The sequence below is a fragment of the Colossoma macropomum genome, unplaced genomic scaffold, assembly GCF_904425465.1.
Source record: "Colossoma macropomum unplaced genomic scaffold, Colossoma_macropomum, whole genome shotgun sequence".
Classification (NCBI taxonomy): domain Eukaryota; kingdom Metazoa; phylum Chordata; class Actinopteri; order Characiformes; family Serrasalmidae; genus Colossoma; species Colossoma macropomum.
The window spans coordinates 24037051-24055140 of record NW_023494792.1 but is presented as its reverse complement, the minus strand read 5'-3'; the positions used below and the strand labels follow the sequence as shown (position 1 = coordinate 24055140).

General features: G+C 39.0%; 1 protein-coding gene across 1 annotated transcript in view; it reads left to right on the top strand.

Moving 5' to 3' along the window:
• The window catches only part of ptn (pleiotrophin), a 73509-nt gene extending 63404 nt beyond the window's left edge, over positions 1-10105 (top strand). The window contains exon 5 of the mRNA XM_036576634.1: positions 9513-10105. Coding sequence (XP_036432527.1) covers positions 9513-9568 — 56 coding nt within the window. The 3' untranslated portion in view covers positions 9569-10105. The remainder of the gene's footprint in view (positions 1-9512) is intronic.
• The last annotated feature ends 7985 nt before the right edge of the window (positions 10106-18090 follow it).

Sequence of the window (18090 nt, the reverse complement as noted above, 5' to 3'; positions counted from 1 at the left end):
CACACACACACATACACACACACACACACACAAACTCTTATTTCTTAAATAAGACCAATACCAAATTACATGAATTACCAAACCATTAAGTGTTATCATCACTGGTTAGAAGCAGCATCATTGAAAAAGCCAGAGACAACCCTTTTGTGTATTCAATTTCCAGTCAAAACAGCAATTAAGTACAAGTTATTCATTTTCAGGTGACTTGCTTTCACTTTTTTAAAATCTGCAGGGATATTTTTCCACACCTCCAAGTCTTAGTCCTAGTATCCAAGTTCAGTCTTGGTTGCACTTCCTGTTTCTCACAATCCAAGTAATTCCAAACATATTCAGTGGTGTTGAGGTCTGGACTCTGGGGTGGTCAGTCTATTGTTCTGAGAACACCAGCAGCTTCTTTGTTTGATTTGTCAGTGTTTTTTCCTTTTTAGCTTATTGTCTTTTCTCAGTAATGGCTTCTTGACAGCTACAAGTCCTTTCAGACCCATAGTGGAGTCTTTTTCAGATCTGAAGCAAGAGCGAAGCTTGATTTTCTCTTAAAGATGAAAGCTTTGCGTTCTGTTTATCCGATGGTGATAGGTTTGGTGATCCATCAGGTCTTGCATGGTTGGTAGGAGCACTTTCTCTATATCTTTGAATATTGCTTGAACTCACCTGTTTTTCCACTTATTTTCCTTTGAATTTTCCCTTCTTTATACAAGCGGACACCTTATATCTCATCTCCTCAGATATGTCTCCTGAAAATGAATAAGTTGTACTGAATGGCCATTTGAATGGACTTGAACTTTTGTGCAGTATTGTACATTTTTATAGCACCATATTGTTCAATTATTGAGAAACTGAATTAAGCTCGAGCGCTGTCCATAGTGCTGATCCCACACTGACTGACAGTCATCAGTGCTGTCCATGGTGCTGAAATGTCTTCAGAAAACTGCTGACCTAACTTTGCTGACAAAAAACAACCACAGATGCACGCCTGTTAACTGCCTATTGTCAATCAAAAATGTGTGTGTCTAGAGGACTGAGACATGGCGGAGCTAAGATTGAGAGAGAGAGAGAGAGAGAGAGAGAGAGAGAGAGAGAGAAAGAGAGAGAGAGAGAGAGAGAGAGAGAGAGAGAGAGAGTGGGAGGTAATTGCTTTTCGCTGGAGATTCTGCCATTTAAAGACTGGAGGGGTTATTTCTTTTAGCCTCTGCATCAGTAAGCAGTCCCTGACTTCTTTTGGAATGGAACACTTTAGACGGTACTGACATTTCTCTTTCTCCCTCTCTCTCTTTCTTTCTCTGTTTCTTTCTCTCTCTTTTATCACTCTCTGCCTCCATTCTCTATCATCCCCCTTAACACTCTCCCTCTGTGATTATTATAGTTATTTAGAGAGCTGAATTCCACAGCTCCTAAAGTACAGCAATTATCGGAGCAGCTTTGAGTGTTCAGTAAAGTTAAATCCTGTCAAATGAGTAAGTCCTGTGTGTGTGTGTTTGGGGTTTTCTCCAGGATCTTCTTTTACTGGATACTTGCTCACATAATAGAAGGTCTGATCTGTGCTGTATGCACAAACCTGCACACACATATAATCTATATATATTCAATTTGATGTGTTGGAAATAACACAGTTAAGGAGAACAACCTTGTGTTACTTTTAACATGTTTAATACAATATATACATTAAATGAGAGCTGCTGTTGCAAAGTTGCAGCAGTTTTCAAAGCACTTTTTGACTACATCTAATTCAGCAATCTTCCTGGTAAATATTAACCTCTTAACAAGCCAAGTTTTATTACACAGTTCTGTAACCTAAGAATAGGTCCATTAGTTTGCATTGAAGTCTGTGTAGTTACTGAATAATAAGACTTTGTATGAAATAAACATGGACTATTAAAGCTGTAATGTTTTTCATAACATGACATGTTCGTTCATAACATGTTTAGTGATAAAAACAAATACAACAAGCAAATAAAATATTTGAGCCAAACTGTGGACCTTAATGTTCACCACTTTTTTGCGTTATTTGCAAAACTGCATTTTTTTTCTCCATGTTAATCAATGGGCCCAGTTATGAATTATATCCACAGCATATAAAGTCATACTAAAGTTGAAAGTATCAAAGTATTGTACTGTTTAGATGTAAAATTGCATACATATACATCTAAGTGCATTATAGACTCTATGAAATTAAACTTTGTTAAAATCACAGAGAGAATTTTTTTTTAAAACCCATGATTGCAATTTTGCCAATTTTTCCCAAAATCTACCCCAAAATTTAAAACTAAAACATTATTTATTTATGAACTGTTCAAAAAGGGGGGAAAGAGGTGCAAGGATATAAAGTGTTTTGTTATTTTACCCCTTAAAATCCCAGGCTAATTCTATGGCTTATTATTCAGTAATAGAAGTTTGGACTGGCTGGTCATGGCGATATAGCACCTGTTTTGGGTGGTCCCTCAATTGACCTATATATATTTTTGCAATAATATTCACATGAAAATGTATATGATTTACAAACCCTACAAATGTCTTTGTAGGTGAGCAAGCAAACAACATTCATGAAAGTGTTTTTATTGTGTTTACATGCTATTTTTTATTGTGGCAGCTGTACATGATTATTAGATATGAGGAAAGCTGCAGATGTGCTGTCATTGTGGCTGTGTTTGTGACGAGGTGTGAATTGTCTTCACTCTCTTTGCAGCCTTATTGTTCACTAGCAGCTCAACGCAGAGTCACAACACTTCTCAAACAGTGAGCCAACAGTGCTCTAGGTAATCTGATAACAGAGTTATAGGAGAAAATAGCTCATTTGCTTTTGCCGATTAAAACATCAATGTTGATATTTCTATTCTGCCGGCAGAACGGCCAATCAAGGCCTTCCCGAAAAAGGTTTGAGATTTATCACAATCCCAATGCACACACACACACACAGCCTTCAGTACATGCAGATGCATACAGCCTTTAATACGTGCGGACACACACAGCCTTTGAGAGCGTATATGGGTTTAAAGAAAAAGAAGCAGAGAGATCGCAGCACGCAAGTCTTGGAAAAATATTTTGAATATGAGAGGCTTTATATATGCAGTTTATTGTATCATTTATACAGCGTTGCCTGAATGAGCAGAGACTTTCAAAAACAAATTAGAGCAATATGTTTATCCAAACAACATCACTAATTTACACACACTGCTACACAAGATATCAGTGTACACACAGACACAGACAGAGAGAGAAACATCGTTTACATGTAACATTTTTTATAGTCAAAGAAATACTTTATTTGTATTATCATCTGGTCTTTTGATCTTTATTTTTGGTTCTTTTTCCATTTCTAAATCTGTGTAAGAGTGTGTGTGAGACCAGTAACTCTCATCACTCTCAGTAAAATCTCATAACGCAGTTCCATATTGAATGAAAGCAAACAACCTCCTACATGCTGTCTGAGAATTTTATACAGCTTACCGTGTTAAAAATACCTCACTCAACACCTTATGTTTCATAATGATCAGGCCAGAAAAAACAGTTTTCATTTCTTTTGAAATGTTGGAAAGTGAGGGGATTTCATAACACAGTGTTATAAGACTCAAACAGTCTTTCAAATTCTTTAACTTCAGGATGAAGTTCATGAATGCTGTGTGTGTGTGTGTGTGTGTGTGTTGTGTGTGTGTATGCAGTGGGGAGTGTGGGGTTTATCTGACTTGTTTTTCCCAGGGTACTGAGGTTATAATAACAGTTTCCAGGCATGGCCTTTTCAGCATGCCAGCTGTGAGGGATGATGGGAAATTCTGATAGGGGTGGAAAATACACACACAGACAGCTCCATTTCATATTGTTATAGTTGAAAGAAATTTAACGCCTTACACTCTAGGTTTTTTATTCAGTCAATAATCTGAATAATAAGAAATATTCAGTACCTTCTATGGATTATTCAGTATGTACAATATCAATTATCCAGTAACCACTTTGGGTTATGAAGTAACTACTATGAATTGTCCAGTAACTGCTATTAATTATTCACTGAATTCTGAATTCTTCAGTAACTATACGAATGATCTAGTAACTACTATAAATGATCTACTATTCTGAATTATTCAGCAAGTACCATAAATCATTCAGTAACTACTATGAATTATCCAGTAACTATTATGAATCATCCTTTGACTACTACAGATTATTTAGCAGGGGCATCACTAGACCAGTTTGCCCCCCACCTCTCTAAATAAATGTACATTGCTAGTTCAAATCATTTATAATTTATTATCATTCATTCTTCATTATTTAACCGTTTTGTCACGTCTCCAATTTCATGATAAACTGTAATAGCAGGGTGCGAACTGAAGGAGTCGCTGCTGCTGCTTCACCACAGCGCTGCTTCTGCTGTTCTTCCAGAGATTTACTAATGTAAAGTGAAAAGTGGAACCCCCAGCTCGACCAATCATATCAGACCTCATAAGTTGTAAACCAATCACATCAGACTTGGGAAGCATCTCTGGTTTTATTCGCTCTGCAAAGTAAAATAAGTTGGCAACTACTGAAGCTGAAGTCAGAATTTTAGCTAAAAGCTCACTAAAATTAATATACCTTATTCCATATCTATAACATACTGAGAGAAGCAGTAAGTAGTTACAGAGTGATGAGACCCACCTACAATATGGATTTGAAGCAAATTATGATCAGTGTAGCCAGTTATCAGGTTTTTATTCATTTACTTGCTAGCTAGCTAACTAAGTTCATGTGAAGCAAAGAAAAGCAGTAAAGCTAACACTTACATTAGCCTGCTAGCAGACAAGCCACTAGTTTAAGAATTTGAAGAAAATTCAATTCATAGTGTGAGTGTGAGTGAGAGTTCATGAGCAGCTCTTTATACTCTTTGAGCATTTATAATTAAATATTAAATATTTATATTTGTGTTTATATTTCTCTTTAACATTTGGAGACACAGATATTAATATTTACCATATATAAGTTCATATAGTGTTGATCATAATGCATTTTTATATCTTCCAAATCCTCAACCTGTAGATGGAAATTAAGAGGTAGCAGCTCCTTCGGAGGCCAATCAGATGAGATTTCTACCAGTTAAAACAAATAAATAATTGATTCATCTCTCATTATTTCCATTTCCTTGTGACTCTGAGCTTAATAAAAATAATGTATTATTAAAAACAGAAAGAGAGGGAGAGAAAGAAGCTGAGGGAGACTGACAGGGCTGAGGGAACAGATCCAGTTGAGGTTAGTGATCAAAAAGAAAGCGAGGGAGAGCTGTATAAGCTTTTGGTTAAAATTCATGCTGAATTTCATTAAAATTAACTGAGAAAATATAATATTTGTTGATATGACCATTATATTTGAGCTTAAGCACACTCTTTCTGATTGCACCAACAGAGATTGAACTGATCTGTAATCTGTGAGCTTGATTAATACATTTAGGACCATGCAGCTTATCTAAGAAAAAGGAGATAGTATTGCTTGACTTTTGTACCTTTGCTTGACCTGTGCTGGTTGTAAGTGGATGGACAAAGTGTTTAAGTCATACTAACTCTGTCTTTAATACAAAGAGACAGATCTACTGTGTACCAATTTGACCAAATAGCCATTTTGAGATACATTTTCTAGCTGTTGCTACTCTAAAAGTTAATGATGAACAGACATTTTGGGGCTAAAAAAATTCTCATGACCCCAGACCACCCCTAGTAGAGGCTTAGCCCCCCCATCCATGAACCTCTATTGACACCCTTATTATTTAGTAACTACAATGAGACTAATATGTAAGCTATGTGGTTATGAGGATCCATATATGGACTCTATGAGCATGAGTGCGTGTGATTGTTTGTTTGTGCATGTGTATCTGTTCACCAAAGCATTCTTATGTCTCCTGATGACACACATCCCAATATATTGTGTGTTATACCTGTTAGGACGTTGACTTAACCCTAGATTTATAGGAATTTGAACAGTTTTATTTATTTATTTTCATTTGTGCCTTGAAAATGAAGAGATGCAGGACAAAGAGACTCACCCATCTTTTTGGGTCTTGCAGCTACATTGTTATGTGTACACATGCTGTAGACACAGACTGTAGGGTGTGTGTTGCTGTGGCTGTCTGTGTGGTGAGATAAGCAAGAGGCTTCTGGGAGACAGGGCAGTGATGTCATGGTGGAGTGAGCAGAGCTATGGTAAACAGGTAAACAAATACTCACACACACACTCACACACACACCCACACACACACACACACACACACACACACACACACTCACTCACTCACTCAGGGCTATCTCACCTGCCCTGCTCCCGTCCCGCTTCTCATAATGACTTCCATGTGGCTTGCTTCTCCTCGGGTAAGGCGGGCCGGAGGCAACGTTTGTCATGAGGTTCTTCAGCCGAAGAATGAGCAGACGGAGGAGTGTAGAGGTCTGAGTAGCCTGGAGGCCAGACAATATTCTCAGTAATACACGCAGTACAGAGATACGCAAATGAAACATTATGAGACACAGCCTCTGGCCCCTAGATCCCCAAAGCCTGCCCCAAGACTATCACCAGTGGGAGCTGCCAATATCATCTGGGTTCATATCATTTCAGAAACACTTTCTATAATAAAGAAAACCACTGGGAGCTGTCCAGCCCGTGATGGGGCATCTGAACAGACTGTCTGATGGTGGGTGTAAACGTGCATGCGTGTGTGTGTGTACCCTGCCCCATCCAGAGAACCGTGTAGTTCTGATAATGAATATATATTAAAGCAACCCAAACAGAAATGCTAAATGAAATGCCTCAGCAGCACTCTCACTCCCCACTGCTCCCCAGCAATTTGCTGACTGCAGAGCGGAGGAAACAGGCAAACTAATGAAAACAAGCACGCAAAGTGGGGGACAGGGCCATTACCCTCACCGGTGAGGAAAGTGTGTGTGTGCTGAGATAGGTTGTGTATTAGCTCTCTGTAGGGACCAGACATTGCCAGGATGATAGAAAAACATCAACATTTTTGATGTAGTGGGAACATCTGGCTGATTTCCATAAAGCTTTTTTAAAGAGCTGGGGGGGGAAAGAGTTAAAAGGTTAATGTCATATAACTGTAGCACGGTTTAGCTACAGCATTGCAGCAGTGATAGAAAACACCCCACAAAGACAGGAATACAAACTTTTGTATGTGTGTGAAAAAGGGGAGAGAGAGCTGCTTTGCATCTTCACTAAACATTTTACACATTTGCAAGTTTTCTGGACCTATATTTCTTTTTTAGAGAAAAAACTAACAGTAACTTTGGAACACAGCAGTTATGCAGCAGAAAGTGACCATCTTGCTCACTAGATAGCAGGGTCATCAGGTAAAGATGGACCTGACTAACGAGGGCCCTCCCTGAATGGAGAGCCATGGTTTCTAGTTTAGATTTTTTTGTTATTGTAGAAGTTCATAAACAAGCCTGTGTCTTCCATGATAAGTTCTGCATGATAAGTTCTGCTTTTCCACCTATTGTGTTCTTCTCTCTGCTGACTGAAAAGCAAAAGTGGTTTGATCCTAAAGTGCTATCATGTATAGAGAGCAGTTAGTGGCTATCTGCCAATTCTCACCTGGTTAAAATGAAACCAAAATCAGGATTTCAGAAAGAAAAGAAGTGAAGAGAGAGAGAGAGAGAGAGAGAGAGAGAGAGAGAGCGAGAGAGACAGAGAGAGAAATGTATTGTACTAACACAAGCTAGCTGGCTAACTAGTGATTAACTTCATTTGCAGCAAGTAAGCTTTTCTGCAGTTACAACCCAATGAAGTTCAGCTTCAGCCCAGCGGCTAACAGTTACAAAAGCAGCCACAGTCACTGAGGGAGAGAGAGCAGCATGAGACAAGGTGAGGTCACCGAAGCAGGTAGCTAATAGGTAACTTCCAAGCAACCATTTTTTGTAGCAGTTTCATTGAAAATTACAGTAAATATATTTAAATAAAATAACATTTAGATCAAATCCTTATTGAATTATAGCAAGGCTGATGATTCAGAGCACACTTAACCCATTTATTGTCAGATCTTTACCCTTTGGGGTCTGAAAGTATTTTCTTAAAAGCATTCTTTAAAGGCATTTACCATATACCCATAAGTTTTATATCAAAATACTGTTATCTTCATCACTACTTTCCAAAACTGCTGCAGCAACTTCAGCAGCTGTAAACTCTCTGCACACCATTTCACATGTGTCTCAGATAAAGACTGAATGACGAATGAAGGGTCTCCAGCGTGATGGGTAAGCCCTTAGTGATTTCCATTGGTCCAGTGTCCATCGGTCAGTTTTACACAAAATGTTAATGAATACATGAGTCCACCAATTACACATGGTGAGAGGCAGATGGCATGTATCTCCACCCCTCTTCACAGCCTTATAACTCCAGATGTGAGTCACATACAATTTCGCAATGTTATTCAATGGAATCGGAAGACTGTGCTGAAATATCATAAAGAAATATGTATAGAAACTTTAAATTTGATGGACGGATGCATTCATGGACACCAGAGAGTTAATGCTTAAATGCAGTCCAACCAAACTCATAGGTAAATACCACATAGGAAATACATTATATGATTTACCTTTGCTTTATTTCCGTGGGAGGGCAAAGTGGGGGGTGGTCTGGGCACAAATGTGGCTACACCCCTGCTAGATGCTGTTTATCTAGGCATAAACACATACACAAACAGATGCACAAAAACATACAAAGCTTTCCTGAGTCTGTGATTGGGACAAACAATGGTAAAAATCATTGACGAACCATGACTATTAGAGCTAGGCCTTCAGTTCAGGCCCTAAATGTCAAAAGTTGGTCAAAAATAAAAAAGACACCTCTATAGTTATGCTAATTTCTGCATGTGCTCCTATGGGATTCTAGTAGTGTGTTACATCTGACTGAAACACGTCGATCAAGCAAATGGTCATACTCACAGTCTGTGACATATCTAGGACTTCCAAAAGGCCTAGAATGACATTTTTTATGATGAATGGTCCCACTCACTGGAAATCGAACCAGTTGATTGGTTTAACATGCTGACTGAATTGTTTATTTTGACAAGAGCCTCAAAGTTTAAGGGGGGATCAGTTAAATAAGTCTGGAGATTAGTGACAAGTGGAAACTTGCAGAAGATCAGGTACAGGAAATGAGGAGAACAGGTGTTGATTAAACCTGACATTTACCACACAATATACTGCAAGTGCAACAGGTGCCAAATCCTCTTTTTTAATTAAACACTTTACCTCTCTCTCTCTCTCTCTCTCTCTCTCTCTCTTTCTCTCTCTCTCTTTATCACCTCCACACACCAGTAGACCTACCCCAAGCATCATTGAAAGGAAGCAGAGCCAGTTCTCTCGCTGCAATCCGCTGAGCCAAGGTGTAGAGAGATTACATTCTTTAAAGCGATCCAGCGCAGGGAGCCAGGGGCTAAGCACTGGGAACACACAGCAGCTTCATCCTTTCTGACCTGCTGCTGGCGATGTGCCAGCATCTCATTGTGTCCATATGTTTGTTGGTGACTGGTGCGGTGTTGTGTGTCCCTACAGACTCACGGAAGCCGAAGCGGGACGGGAAGAAGAAAGAGCAGGCCCCCTCGGAGTAGGGGTTCAGAGAAGAGAACACACTCTCCCTGAGCCCCACGAAACCCCCTGACCACCCGTATCTCTCAGCTCTCAGATGGAGAAGACAGTGGTGGTGACAGCTGCATGGAGGGAGAGTGAAGAAGAGAACATGTATCTTCCCATCTTCCCCTCATTTGTGTGTAGAACTGTAGGCGATTTGTAGCTCTTTTGTAGGTTCTGTGTTTAGAACTTTGAATAATAAATATATAATAATGCATACAAAAATGTACTAAATCCAGTACTAGCTTGTTTAGGCTGAGTCCAGTTAAATGCAACAAATACTGAACTGCCCCTTAACATCTGAACAGAAGTGACTTGTTAAAATATTAATGTTAAAATTGAACTGTGATGTAGTTGGTGACTGAGCAGTTCAGTGTGTAATTGTTCAGTAGAAGCTTTACCCAAAATAGATACACTGTACATTACATGTGGACACCCTTTATGGAAGATAGTGATGTTACTGCTCCCTGTTACTCAGCTCTGCAGGAAATAAATATGGGTTTGCAATCCAACATTCATTCAGCAGTTTTTGTTTCTTATACTATTGTATACTTTAGTGTAGAATAAGTTTTCGATGTTGTTCTTTAACTTGTCTGTACAATAGATGCATTTCCCAATCTCTGTCCTAAAGCTATCCTGATTCTGTGAATGGGGCTAACATTGGTAAAAATCAGTGGTGAGTCATGACTATTTGGCTATGTTCAGACTGCAGGCAAATCGGATTTGTTTCCCCAATCAGGTCTTTTCAGACGACTGTCCGCACTGTTATTTGCAAATGATAAGATTGGATTTGTGTGTCCAGACATCACCAGCCTACCTGCATGGGTTGCTGTGGTAACGATGTAGGCCTCAGTAACTACACTGCTAGAGGTAAAGGTACTGCAAAGGTACATTTTTCATTCATCAAGGTACAAACAATGTACATGTTGTAGTATTAAGGGCCAATTGTGTACCTTAAACAAGTTTTCCCAAGTAAAAGGTCTATATTTGTATCTTTAATGTTAAAACAGAACAATAAAATAAAAAGCCTGGAGGTGAGATGGGGCATGTGGAGTCAATACAACTTAGAAAATATAATTTCAATGGATTATGGTACAATTATGTTCCCTGACTAAAGGTACTGAGATGTACCCTTGAGGGTACCACCCCAGTGACAAGAGGGGTACTGCCCTGGTAACAGTTTCGTACCTTTTTTTCTGAGAGTGTACATAGCTATGCTGGTGAGACTGGCATAAGCATGAATCTTTGGTGCTCTTCTTGAATCTCAGCACTTCTGTCACTCTGGAAAATACCGTTGTTGTTTTGTAGCATTGTGAGTGTTGAAAAAGACGTTAAAAATTAACTGTTGTTCAAATCTGAACTGAATGGCCAGAGCATGCAGACTGAGATGCATCTGTAAAAACCTGATTGGAATCACATTTACAACGACTTCCAAATGTGGTTGGATCAGATTCACAAAAATCATATTCCATGTGGTTTTAAGCTTCCAGACTATTAAAAATCAGGCTGGATACAATATGCCCAAAATTGGATTTCAGCTGGCAGTCTGAACATAACCTTAGAGCTAGGCCTTCGGTTCAGGCCATAGATGTCAAAACACCTCAAAAACAACTCTATGAGAAGCTAATAGTAGTGCTAAACTACAGTTTTTGGCTGTTCTAGAGTAAACACAAACATTTGAGGCTTGTAAAAGCCTATGTTTTGTTTAAAAATTGTAACAGACATGCATGTATATTTCACTTCGCAACAGTTTTACAGTGACTCCTTCAATAAAGAGTCCTGGCAAAGAGCTACTACCGCTGCCTTCCATTTTTTAACAATTGACTTAAACAGTTTGGTCAGGCCACGTTAATACTTACAGTCATATATTCACTCATTGGCCACTTTTTTCTACTTTATAAGTACATTATTTAAGTTTACAATTACAGACTGTAGCCCATCTGCTGTCATGCACAGTTTATCTATCACCCTCTAACCCATAATTGGTCAGTTTCTGACCACAGTTGCACAGGTATTATTTGGGCCCTGGACAATTCCCAGCACAGCAGTGACACTGACATGGTAGCAGCATGGTAGTTTGTGCAGCTGGTAAAAGAGTTTTTACCAGGCATGAGTATTAATATTCAATACTTTTATGGTATTGATACTGCCAAGTATTGAAAAGTTCCATGTCATTCAATACCACATTTCAATACCTAAGCAGTCATTCCTAGGCATGCTTGTTCTAAACTCTAGACTGCTGGTTGGCTGTCTAAATTACATTGTGCATGCACATATTATCAAGCATGGATCATCCGATGGGTTCTTTGGGCCCAGTGTCCAGTGGCCTGAGCCTCTAGAGGGCCCTCATAAGCTATTATGACAAAACTTTGTTTTGACTTGCTGTGGGCAGAACTGCAAAAACTAATTTCAACCTTATCACTGGTCATAATCCTAACAATCTTTACAACATTATGAAATGTATGATTAATTTCTCCTCCAATCACTGCTATCATTGCAATCATTGCATTCCATCTCATTACCTCAGTCAAGCGCTCACGTTTGCTTTTTAACATTAAGCTAGCATTCCTGTGTATGTACTTTTAATTTGAAGCACAGATATACAAAAGACATGCTTGGTTGATCTGTGAAAGTGAGATCTGATACTCTGATAAAGTATAGGATGCCCAAGGCAAACACAAATAAGAATGTCAGTTGCAGAAAAAATGCTGCATCATTATTTATTGTGGTCTGTGAACTGTTTACTTTAAAGGTAAGATATAAATGAAAAAAAAAAATCAAAAAAACTCATCCGCTGTGGCAGCATGCTTTAGCCCAAGATGGATTGATGGGTTCAGGTTTTTCAGTTTGCCAGTATTTGTTATGTACATCTCAGCTGTCAGATTTTAATTTATATCATCTTTATTGGGATAAATGCTGTACTTGTCAGGAGCAGAGTCTTGCCAAGTAAGTGTTGCATTGGTTGTTGGGTTTAAGTCAACATAATTTTAGCAGTAGGCTATAACCTCACATCATGCCATAGTGGGACACTGTGTATTTGGAAAATGAATTGTTTGTCAACTTGCTGTTGTCCTTTATGCAACACATTAACCTTCCTTCTAAACTGTAACAAGTACAACATCTGCCAGTATTTTTTTTTTTTCATGAGTCAGTGTTACTACTAGTATGACAGTAGTCTGCCACCCAAAAATATCCATCCAAAAGCAGCTCTTGTGGTCAGAATCTGACCAGTGATGATGGGCTAGAGCATCGCTAGCACAATACATTAATAGATGAGCTACAGTCTTTGTATGCCAGCAAGGTGGAGCTACAAGGGAGGGGTTTCTAATAAAGTGGCCAGTGAGTGTATAAAGCCACATGCTACAAGTTTACTAACTACTAAGTAAATAAATAAATAAATAAATAAATAAAGAACAATGTATTTTACTCAGTCTTATATCTTTATTGATAGAATTCTTCTCCAAAAGAATATGGCACAATATATATTGTGAATGTATTTTATTATTATGGTTTCATTAGTGATTTGTGAACATCCAGATTTCTCCTCCAATCATTTCTCTCAAAGAAATCGGTACCATTAGAAGTGTACAAACCGGAGGTCAGCTAGTAAGGGAAGGGAAGGGGGAGGGGTGTGGATCAAGAGAGGAAGGAAGGAGGGGTGGAAAGGTAACATTCAGATGAATAATAAACACATGTATTTACACAGCAACAGTGCCAAATCACATAGAATGTTCATGTTATATTACAATGGGAACTTTGAGCAGTTAACAGATTACTTCTACTAGATGTAAAGTCACAACCCACAGTGAAGGGAAAGCACGATGAGGATCTACACATCTCAGAAACCGAAGATAAAGAGTTAAATATGTACATCAGACACAGGAAGTGTTTTTTTTCCAGGTCTGTTTCTATCTGCTCCAACTTCCCGAGTCAAAGCTCATTCTGTTCATACGGTCTAGAGCAAGCACACTGTGTCTTTTGATTTTTGGTTCATTCCAAAGAGGAGTTGCCTTGGAGTCATGCTTCCTCTGGTGTGTGTCTCACTCACAGGCAAACCTGCCATTACTCTGCGGAAACACTCCAGAGAAACACCTCAGCTGGTTTCATTGGGTCCAGCTCAGGCATACGAGCACATTTTTAAGTGAGCGACTGCACTCTCCCAGGCACCAGACGGTGCTCAGCTAAGCACTCCGTCAAAAGAAAAAGAAGGGGAAAAAAAAACACAAAACATGAACTGAAGTCTGTTTTTTATGTTAGCATGCCCAGACAAGTTCTATTAGCACTTGGCTCTACTGAGCTTCTGCACCTAACAATTAGAAACTTTCACTAACTTTGTCATGTTCTGTCATCCTTCGCCTCTCTCTCTCTCTCTCTCTTTCTCTTTCTCTTTCTCTCTCTCTCTCTCTCTCTCTCTTTCTCTTTCTCTCTCTCTCTCTTTCTCTTTCTCTCTCTCCCTCTCTCTCTCTCTTTCACTCTCTTTCTCACTTGGTAATTGAAAGCTCAGCTTGTCTGTGGAGGACTCTTGATTTAACGTCCAATTATCCCTTGTTTCCACTGACAGATGCTCCAGCTCCAGAATCAATACTTGAGAGTCATCTCCTCAGCCTAACAACAGCTCGCACTTTATGTACAATGCATCTATACTGCATTGAGTGCACATTTATAAAACCTCATACAAAAAGATGTTTTTAAGTACATACAATACAGTATGCTCCTGTGATGTTACTTTTCCATTTTGTTTGTTTGCTTGCTTGTTTGTTTGTTGACAGGTTGGCTTGTCCCTGGCAGTTAAGTATGTGTCTTTGGCAGCCGTCGTTTTTTTTTTCTTCTCTGAAATTGCCGGTGCGTGTATGTGATATGTTCTCACTCTGCTGCTTAACAGCAGAGTATTTCACATTGTGTAACACCCATGTTAACCACATGCCAAGGTTATTTTATAGTTTTGATATACACACAGTTCTCAATTGAATCTCAGTTTAACTCAAACCCCATCACCCCCCTTACACACAGCAACAGTGCACAAATGACCAACACATAAAGACTTATATACACACTTCATACACTCTCACACACATCCTTATATACACACACACACACACACACCACAAATCTCATTTTTGTGAAATGCTATACTGAAGGCAGCCTCAGGTCTCCAGAGATGACCCGTCCACATATATACAGAGATAGCACTGCATTGACAGACCCATTAAGACCTCGCATTACGTTGCATTGCTACTGCAGCTCCACTGGACAGACTCTTGACACCCCGCGTAAGTGAAATGTTCAGTTTAAAGGATCCTGTGCTTTTCCGTCAACTCACAGTCATACACAACATAATCACACCGTCGTCGCAAAAAAAGAAAAAAAGAAGAAGAAAGGCATATTAATCAAAATAAATATATTAATAAATAATCAAAAGTTTAAATAATTCATCTTTGAATTCTGTAAGGCACTTCATGTCGTTCTGAAAAAGTAACTGTGTGGAATTATCCAGGCAGCACAAGGGGAGGTTGACTATGTAATTATCAGCCTCATCACTCCAGCCTCAGCCTTCATACATTCTGCTGCAGGAGCAGCCAGTGCTGCCCTGTCCACACACAAAATAACAGATTTTTAAATCTAACTGTATATATAGAATAAAAATTATATTCCATATTCACACAATAATACTAGAATAATCATATACATTCTTTAAAACACAGGTGCCGAAAACGGTTCTTGGGAGCAATATTAATGAAGAACCAGCTTGTGTTACCTGAAGAACATTGCACTAAATGGTTATTTAAAAGTATATGTCAGTATTTGTCAACATAATCTCTATCGGCCATATCATTTAGCCAGTGGAGAACCCTTAGGACCTTCTAGGCCTTATTCAATTCAGATTTGTATTTATTTATTTATTTTGTGTCTAGGTGCATACAGGCTAACTAGGTATATACAAGCTAGCTCTCTTGTTGATTAGGACTTCAGGAGCTGGACAGAAGGCCTGATGTGTCAGATTAATCATTATCATAGTAAGTGACAGCGGAATGAAGCAATCACGTTTTGATTTCCAATGGAGCCAAGTCCTATTTCAAATTAATTATGGTGATCACCCTTTAGCTTAGCGCTAATATACCAGTAGAATCTCATAGGGACTATTAGTGTCATTATATTGGGTTCATTTTTTGTTCATGTTTTTGGTCAAGTTTTGACATTTACTGAAGACCTAGCAATTAGGCTAAGAACAGGAAACCATTTGACTCAAAACCATCTGGGAGGTCCTGAGGACCAGTTCGAGAATGTCTGCTTTAGAAAAACATTATTGTAAATGAAATATATGAGTGTGAAGAATGTTTTAAAATGTTTTAAACAACCCCCACATAATGTACAGGTTCTCAGAAGATCCCTTAAATTGGTATAGAATTTTTATATTATGTAAAGTTACTTTGAAGCTTTAAAAATTCCTCAGACTTACAAAACTACTTTTTAAACATGGTTCTTAATGGATTCTCAAAGTGGTTCTTCTATAGCATCACCAATACCCTATAAAATGTGATCCAATATTTTAAATTAAAAAGTATGTGACCTAGTTACCTTAAACTTTTGGGTTCATTGAACTTCTAATTGTAAGTTAACAGAAGAACAATCTAGTTTTACATTCTGTTAAATCAAAATTTTGAGGCAACCAAGGTACTAACTTTTTTAAGTTGAAACAGGTGTGGAACCCTTTCTGGCACCTTTTTTTAATGTATATAAATAAAAGTAATAAATTGTGTAGAATAGATCTTAAATTAGATCTTAGCCCTTTGATATTTCTGTTGTGCTATATGTCTATACAACTTGGAGACAGCATGTTGTTACGATAAAAACCGAGACAGGATGAGTGATGAATTCTTCTCCAGCTCACTCCACTGCTGCATGCTAACACCCATATGCGCTCACTCACTTCCTGTACACTTTGCACCAGTCTCCCAGTGGCGTATCTGAGACAGAAAGCTGGCGCTGCCGTGACCCTAAACATCTCTGCTGCTTTTAAACAGGTGTCACCCAGAGAGGCTGAATGACACTCTCTTTTTTTCACTCGCTCTCCCTCTCTGAGTGGGGTCTTATCAGGCAAGAACAGTACACACAGCTCAAAGCAAAGAGCTGGCGAGGTCCTGCAGATGACTGCCAGCCATCGCACAGCTCGACCCACCTGGCCAAGCGCATCTTATCACTTACACTCGTGTGCCATCGCGCACTGTTCTGTCATACTCCACTCTGCGCTATCATGTACTGCTCTCCAGTTTATCTCCGTCAAAAAGGTCAGAGTGAATGTGATACATGAATGTTGCACCATTTAAGGATGTGTTCACACATTCAGGGCCACACAGGTCATGCTGCAGTGATGGAGACTGAACGGCAAGTGGAAAACTGACCCGTGTGCCATGTTGAACACTCACTGCAACACTCCTGCTATCTCTGCGCTAGAGATTAGCGTCTATCGGACTAGTCCTTCACACTGCGTTAACGACACGGCTGCGATGACTGCTCTTGCTGCTCTTCGAGGTGAGCAGGTGGGCTGCGACTCTCCCAACATCAGGAGAGAGAGGTGGACGTGGAGGGGGGTGGGGTGGGGAGTGCGACAGGTGACATGCAGACACATATCCACTTATCAGCCTGACGGATGGGAAAGCTCTGGACCTGGCATGCTGCCGGGACTGGCCTGTCTGTCTCACATTACAGAGACGGCTCCATAGAGGCAAGCCCTCAAACCTCTTCCATCATGCTGTCAGAGCGGTGAAGCCATGAGGCTGAAATGGGAAAGCACAATAATGCCTTTAAGGGAACTTCTTTCCATTAGAACATGGATGTGGACCATAGGGGTGGCAAAAATATCACACGTGATACATCTTACAATATGTTTGGGGTTTGATACATTGGAACAGACACAATGCAGAGAAATGCTATGAAAAACTATACGTTCAATGATTTGTTCTTAATCAACATTTGAGATATTGCCAATATTGCTAACACCAATCAAGCAGGACCAATTGTGGTTTCTTGGACTCAACAATATGTAGAAATAAATATATATTAAACGTAGTTAATATTGATTGTATACATTATTTCCACATTACATTGTAAAAAGATTCAGTGTTAATTTAAAGAGTGAGTAACCTGGTTGCTTTAAATATTAACAGAACAACATGTGTTTTACATTCTATGAATGCATTGTTTGTTCGGTGAGCTTTAAATTTAAAGGCAACCAGGTGTGCTACTTTTTAAGTGAAAACATTGAATCAGTGTAAAAAGGTATATTCCATCAACACAGTTATTGCCAACGAAAAGACAATATTATGTTTTCTGGATTATACTTTACAGTTATACGCAACAGTTTTGGCACCCCTGGTCAAATGACATTTTGTTATTTTTCTAAGTGAAAATAAGTTAACACATGATCTACAAAGATCACACTCATTTTAATGCACAAGTACTGTTAATTTGCAAAATTTTACTTTTTGGGGACATACAATGTGGT